At 38.7% G+C, this 7,215-nt stretch overlaps 1 protein-coding gene across 1 annotated transcript; it reads right to left on the bottom strand.

Moving 5' to 3' along the window:
- Positions 1–5,787: 5,787 nt before the first annotated feature.
- On the bottom strand, positions 5,788–6,890 carry LOC124083844 (ADP-ribosylation factor-like protein 5A). The gene has a single exon (XM_046430584.2). The coding sequence runs from the start codon at positions 6,707–6,709 to the stop codon at positions 6,167–6,169; it is 543 nt and encodes a 180-aa protein (XP_046286540.1). The 5' UTR covers positions 6,710–6,890; the 3' UTR covers positions 5,788–6,166.
- Positions 6,891–7,215: the final 325 nt, after the last annotated feature.

Here is a 7,215-nt window from a genome sequence, read left to right as displayed (position 1 = left end):
CATGGGTGAAGGGAAAGTGAGGAAGGAGAGACAGGTAAGTGAGAAATGAAAAATGGAGACCAGGCAGAGATACACACAAGAGTTTATTTTCTCAGAGGTGACAAATAAAGGCCATCTCTCTATAGAAGAGAGAGGCAAAACAGGCTTGAGTTCTGGGACTTATATGGGGGAGGCTTAGGAATCAGAGCTGGGCTGGTCCTAATGCTAGTGGTTAAGGGTTGGGTTGGTACCAGGGAGTCAGGAACCTTTCTCAGATGGAAAAGCGAAACTTTTTCCTTAAAATGGTGGCTGTCACTTAAGATGGTCATCCAGATGCCAAGCAAGGGCCTTATAAAAGAGAACAGAGAGTTTTTAAAGAGGTGATTCAAAGGCTCCATTTCAGGTGATCCCTGTAAGCGGAACTGTGATTGATTTGTTAATTTGGGAGATAGCTGTTTCTTAGATCTGCTTGTGCCATCTCTAACGTCTGAATTACTTACATCCTATGGACTCATAACTCAGCCTAGGATGGGTAAGAAAGGTAATCCTGTTTTCCCCAGCTTAGGGATGGGGAGAGGGAGAAGAGAAAAATAAAAACAAAAAACCAAAAAAAACTATCTCTTTTAAAATGAGCCTTGGTGGCAAAGCAGTAAGGATTATATACAAAGCATGAGGTAGACCACTGTTACAACAACACATGTTTGTTCTTATTTAATTGACTATCTTTTCTGCTAGACTATGACCTTCCTGAGGTTGAGAATGTGATACTATTTTCCCATACTGTCTCCAGCACCTAATATACAACTTTGCATATAGGAAGTACTCATTTTTTTTTAGTTGTAGATGGACATTTATTTTGTTTATTTATTTATTTTTGTGTGGTGCTGAGGATATACCTCACCTGTGCCAGGCAAGTGCTCTATCACTGAGCCACAACCCCAGCCCCCTCATATTGTTTTTTTTTTTAAATGAATGTATACATGAATGAGAATTAACAACTGTGAATACAGTTTGGTTTCAGAATCTGCTCAAAGGAATTTACTTTGAGAAGTCTAGGATATAGACTTGCCCTCAAGTTTAATGGCAATAAAATAATGTGTACAGCCTTGACATTTTTCAAAGTCTGTTCTGCTGTGTTATTTATTTTCATTACACAAATATCCCCTTTGTTAGGCTTTTGTCATCTAAATACCATATTGCAAGATAGCCTACAGGTGACTATAGTAGTTTGAAGAAACAATTTACCCCTGGCTCTATTTAAAAAGACAGAACTGGGATGCTAATTCTTGCAACAACTTAAAGGATGCATCCTGAATAATGATCAGCTCTTAAGGCTGATTGGATGTGAAGGGACAAAGGCAGTGCCCCCAGGAGGGAGTGGCAGAATATGCCCTTATGGGATACAGTGCTTCAAGTTATTTGTTTATGGCCAGAAGACTAATTCTTAATCGATTCATTTATGAGTGAAAAGAGACCCAGATGTTACATGCTAATTTTTTAAGAGTGTGTCAATTTATGCAATTCTGGCTGGAGGGCTGAGAGAGTTGATCAGTCACACCTGACTAGCTGCTCTGCATGAAAATATGAACAATATTTTGTGTCTGGAATTTGAGGAAGAAAATCTCATTAAAGACAGGAACCATTCCTAGTCCCCACTAAAGGGCAGGCAAGAAGGCCTGGCTAAGAATTGGAAAGTGATAGGCTGGTGGATGGTGTGGGATGGGGTGGGGTGTTGGGGGGTGGGAAAAATAATGGAAGACACCCAAATCTTCCAGGGCCTCAGCATATGGATTTGTTTACTTCAAGAGGTAATTGCCAGATGAGGCCTGTATTCTTCCAGCTCATTTTGAATTCTGATGTAGAGAAATTATTCTTTTATTCTGATGATGAGAAATCTGATCCAAGTTACATAGACTTAGAAATGTCTATGCTAGTAATTTGCTAGATTTAAGGATATAGGATTTCACAATTAGATTTTCATTTAAGAAAAACCATCTTGCATTATTTAGAAAATTAGTCTTTTATTAGTTAAAATGGATTTGCTTCTGAGGCCTAAACTATTTGGACTCATTTCAGGCAAATGTTTTCTAGGAGCTGGGTTTTTAAATTGAAAGAGAAACATGAGCCAACATAATAACATATTTAATGAACTGCACGAATGCCCTGGAAAATCCATCCTTACCAACCATTAGAACGGAAATCACTACTGAAGGTGCCAAATGGTTTCCATCTTCCCCAAAGGCCCAGTTATCCTGTTACAGCATTTAGACTTGCACATATACTTATTTTTGTTTTCTGCATTTCTTCTTGTATAAAGTCAGATCCTTTTAAAATTTGTCCTGACTTTCCCAGGTAACTTGAGGGCATGATTTGCAACAGGGAATTTATTGTTATTTTTTTAATTGCTTTATATCTTTATTTTATTTTTTTATGTGGTGCTGAGTATCGAATCCAAGGTCTCACACATGCTAGAGGAGCACTCTACCGCTGAGCCACAACTCCAGCCCCGGAAATTTATTGTTTGTCAATGAAATCAGTAATCCCTTTGGGAAGAATGTGTGTTTTCATGTCTGTTGGAGTGCTATAGCAGATAGTTATGGAGGGGTGTTGGAAACTGCACTTTAAATGACTAAGTAGGATGTGGAGAACACTTTGGATAGTATGGTTAGCCTCTTCCAAAATGTATATCTCTCATCCTTTGTGTTGTGACCCTTCATTTTCTATTTCAAAAGTGACCATGAGCCAGGTGCAGTGGCATACACCTGTAATCCCAAAGCTCAGGAGGCTGAGGCAGGAGGATTGCGAGTCTCAAAACCAGCCTCAGCCACAGCAAGGTGCTAAGCAACTCAGTGAGACCCTGTTTCTAAATAAAATACAAAAAAAGGGATGGGGATGTGGCTCAATGGCTGAGTGCTCCTAGTGTAATCTGGTATCCCCCCCAAAAAAAGAGGTAGGGGATGAGGCCGGGCATAGTGGCACATGCCTATAATCCCAGCAGTTTGGAAGCCTGAGGCTGGAGGATCATGAGTTCAAAACCAGCCTCAGCAAAAGTGAGGCACTAAGCAAATCAGTGAGACTCTGTCTCTAAATAAAATATAGAAAAAGGGCTGGAGATGTGCCCTGTTGGTTAAGCGCCCTTGGGTCCAATCCCCTGTACCAATAAATAAATAAATAAATAGCCATGAATTCTCAGCATTGCTATTTGAACTTAATAATAGCCCTGGGGTCTCTTCACACTTCCTTATGCACTGGAGAGTAAACTTCTCAAATTCCAGATTGGAATTGTTATGGTCACAGAAAAAGGCTCCAACATGGCATAGTCTTGGTAAGGAGTGGAGGTATATTAGGGTTCTTCAAAGTGACCGAACCTACAGTATATATAGAGATGTAGGAGACGGAGGGGATTTATTATGGGAATTGGTCTTATGATTATGGAGGCTGAGAAGCCACAACAGGCCATCTGCAAGTTAGAGACCCTGGAATTTTTGCAGCATTGGATTTCCAAAGACCTCAGAACCTAGGGAATCCTATGGTGTAACTTTCAGCCTGGGGTTGAAGTCCTGAGAACCTATGGGAACTGGGGAGGGGGTGTCAAGAGGAGCACTGGTACATTCTGGAGTCCAAAGGCCAGAGAACATGTAGTCCCTAATGTCCAAGGGCAGGAGCAAAAGAGTGCATCCCAGCTCCAGGACTGACTCACTCTCTCTCTCTCTCTCTCTCTCTCTCACACACACACACACACACACACACACACAGAGAGAGAGAGAGAGAGAGAGAGAGAGAGAGAGAGAGAGAGATTCATATTTCCTTTGTCTTTGTTCTATACAGGTTTATTGTGTAGTGCCTGCCTACATTGAGGTAGATTTTCTCCACTTAGTCTGCTCAGACTCAGACACTAATCTCTTCCAGAAACCCCCTCACAGATACCCAGAAAATGTGCATTGTCAGTTCTCTAGGTATTCCTTAATCTAGTCAAATCGACATCCAAAATTAACCATCACAGGAGTGAGAAACTGAGGGGTGAGGGTGGAGGAGAGGGTTGCAGTAGAATATGGAGAAGTAGAGGATAATGAACCAGAAGATAAAGAACTGGCTCCACAGAGCACACATTTCCAAAGTTCTGGAGAAGCCCTGGAAAGAGTTTTCATGGATGAATGATCTGCCAACCATGTTTGCCTCTCCCTTCCCCCTATTACCTTTTCCCTGAGGATGCTGCCACCACCATCAGTACCCTTAGACTTCTTCTTTTTTTTTTTTTGACAATTGAATGTATCTGTATTGTATTGACAGGACAGCAATCCAAGGATAAGTACATGATTACTCAAATTAAAAAATAAAAAGGACAAAGAGTGTAGATTTTGGGACTCTATTAAAGGATATTTGTTTCTGATGAAACTGCAAAATAGAATTGGGTTTTTAAGGGAATTTTTAATATACAACAAGTAATTCCAAAAGTATGAGTACATATGGACAAAGCTTAGTAATTTAGAATTCACTTTTGTAAAAGCATGACAAATATTAAATGTTATATTTGCATTTTGAACACTGCAACATAAATATAAAACACAAAACATCCAAAGTTAACACTGATATACCACACCCAACTTGGATTTAGATACTGAGCATTTTATATTTCATAGAAAGAAATTTTCAGTTTTGTCAATGCTTATAGTATATACTATTATTCCTACCAAAATCTTCATGAAATTTAAAAGGTTGGTATTAAAAGTAATTTCTTTTTTTGAATGTTCTAAAACATGCCAGTATGGATTAACCTTCAAATTTTCAGGGCATAAAAGATACACAAATAGAGTATATATTTTAATACAGGATAATTCTGTTTACAATTATGACAAAAATACCTTCAATTTTCAGACATTAAAAAGAAAGAAAGAAACCTAAGCAAACAAAAGGTATTTTGGGTCAAGTTATTTCTTAGTACGAATAATATATCATACACCAATCAGTTTTCCAGCCAACAGCATTAAAAATTTACCACTATTAATTGTTAAACAATGCATTTACAAGGTGAAAGATCAAAGAAAACTTAAGAACAACAAAAAAACCTCAAAAGGATTCCAAATCCTAAAATAAGAAATCTGCAAATTAAAAAATTTCAAATGTTGCTCAGAAATTTTTTATGTATTACTTGTACTCTCATTTTAACAGCTTGACATATAAAATTTTATACTTAAAAAGACTCTAGCTAATTGTTTAATAATATTTATAGAATGTTACCTCTTTGGGTAGACATGTTTCACACAATAGATTTTAATTAAGAAGAAATCACTTGATAGTTTTAATCGCAATTTATGATTGATTTATAAGTGGATTAATAATCTATTCAATAATTTAGACCAATACAAGGATTAATCTGATCAATGCTCCACTGTGCAATTCTGTCAACTGGGTAAGCCAAAAATTTGACAGATATTTCACTTAGTTGGATTACACATTTCTATGTGTGTTACTGATCAACAAAAATGGGTATACAATGTCAAGCTTTTTCCTGTATCTTTTTTTTTCTTAAGAGCAGCTCAATGATTGGGGGAGAGGGGACGTTTGATTAGTACAATACAGAAAACAAACAGGAAAAGTATAAAATGGCACTTAATACCAATGCCAGTACTTATCTCATTAGGGCAATAACTAAGGATATTACTAATTTTTGCGTTATTTGCTTTTCTTTAGAACACAAATCAAAGCCATTAACTTGAACTTGAGGTATATACATAATACACACACAACCTTAAGTAAAATACTTTTTTTTCCATAACTAACATGACATTTAAAATATTGGAAACAGTATCTGTGCTGATTTGTATTTTGACTTAGTGGAACAAAAAGAGAACAACATTCAGTTGGGGAGGGGTATACTGATAATAAAGCTCTTAAAGTTCAAAACATCTTCCTCTCCCTTTGTACTTACCACAGGCTATACATTGTCCTGAGAGGATTCATTGAGAAAAATGTCAATCACAGCTTTAATAAAGTACTTTGAAAGGAACTAATGAGAAAGCAAATTGGAAGATGAGACTCCATCTTGTTTTCAAATAAGTGGTCTTAATTTTTCTTCTTATATAGAAAAAATTGAAATCAGTTTATTATAAATATATCTAAACCATTAATTTTTGCAGCTTTCAGGTAAAGTCCAGCACTTTGTTTATACAAAGTCTATGAGAAGAGGTCAGTAGAGATCATCTAATCTTGACATCATCCATTCAAATCCTTGGCATAATCCCTCGCCAGTAAGAGCACAGCATGCCTGGATATGCCACTGATGATCTTTAATAGAAGTTAGCTTCAAAAACTGGGAGATTTCTGCTACACTCATGCATTCTTTAACGTCTTGTTTATTAGCAAAAATCAGTAATCCAGCTTTTCTTAGGTCTTCATGTGCTAACATTTTGTAGAGTTCTTTTCTAGTTACAGAAATCCTCTCTCTGTCTGTACTGTCCACAACTACTATTACAAACTCCGTGTTAGTATAATAAGTATTCCAGGAAGAACGAAGAGGTTCTTGGCCACCAATATCCCACATTAGGAAACGTGTATTATTAATCACTATCTCTTCTACATTACTTCCTATTGTAGGGGATGTATGTACAACTTCATTCATAGAAAATTGGTAAAGGATGGTAGTTTTTCCTGCATTATCCAATCCAACAATGATAACTTTGTGCTCCTGGTGATTGAACAGTCTCCATATCCTGGTGAAGAGAATTCCCATTCTCGGGCAGCGGACCCCCTCCAGCCACCCGGGCTGCCTGGCCTCCCTTGGCTCAGGCTAAAGGGTAGAGAGACGCACTGAAGCCTCCGCCTATGCTGCTGCTGCGGTTCCCGCACTGGCCACCGGCCCGCTTCCAGGGAACCGGGGGGAGGCCAAAACCCAGGCCGCCTTGCCGTGCGCGAGGCCCCGCCGCTGCCGCCGCGGCACTCGCCTGTCTCGCGGACATCGCCGCCGCGTTGTCTGCGACGAGCCTCGCGGGCCACCGTCCTCCCCCAGCTCCTCTCGGACGGCTGCGGTCACCCTTAGACTTCTTGAAAATGAATCTAAGCCTCAGTAATTGCCAGATCCGTTTAGTAATAGAGGGAAACAATTATGTTCAGAGATAGATGAGAGATTTCTGTATACTTCTCCCCATAACCAGGTAGGATATAGGTTTAAAGGCATGTCAAAAACCAAATTCTGTCAAACATGTAAGTACTTAGAGCAAACAGTCATGAAATGGGCAA

This window comes from Marmota monax, unplaced genomic scaffold, assembly GCF_021218885.2.
Source record: "Marmota monax isolate L192 unplaced genomic scaffold, Marmota_monax_Labrador192_F-V1.1 WCK01_AAM20220418_F8-fsc00307, whole genome shotgun sequence".
NCBI lineage: Eukaryota > Metazoa > Chordata > Mammalia > Rodentia > Sciuridae > Marmota > Marmota monax.
The sequence above is the reverse complement of the archived record's forward strand: the minus strand, read 5'-3'. Positions and strand labels throughout refer to the sequence as shown.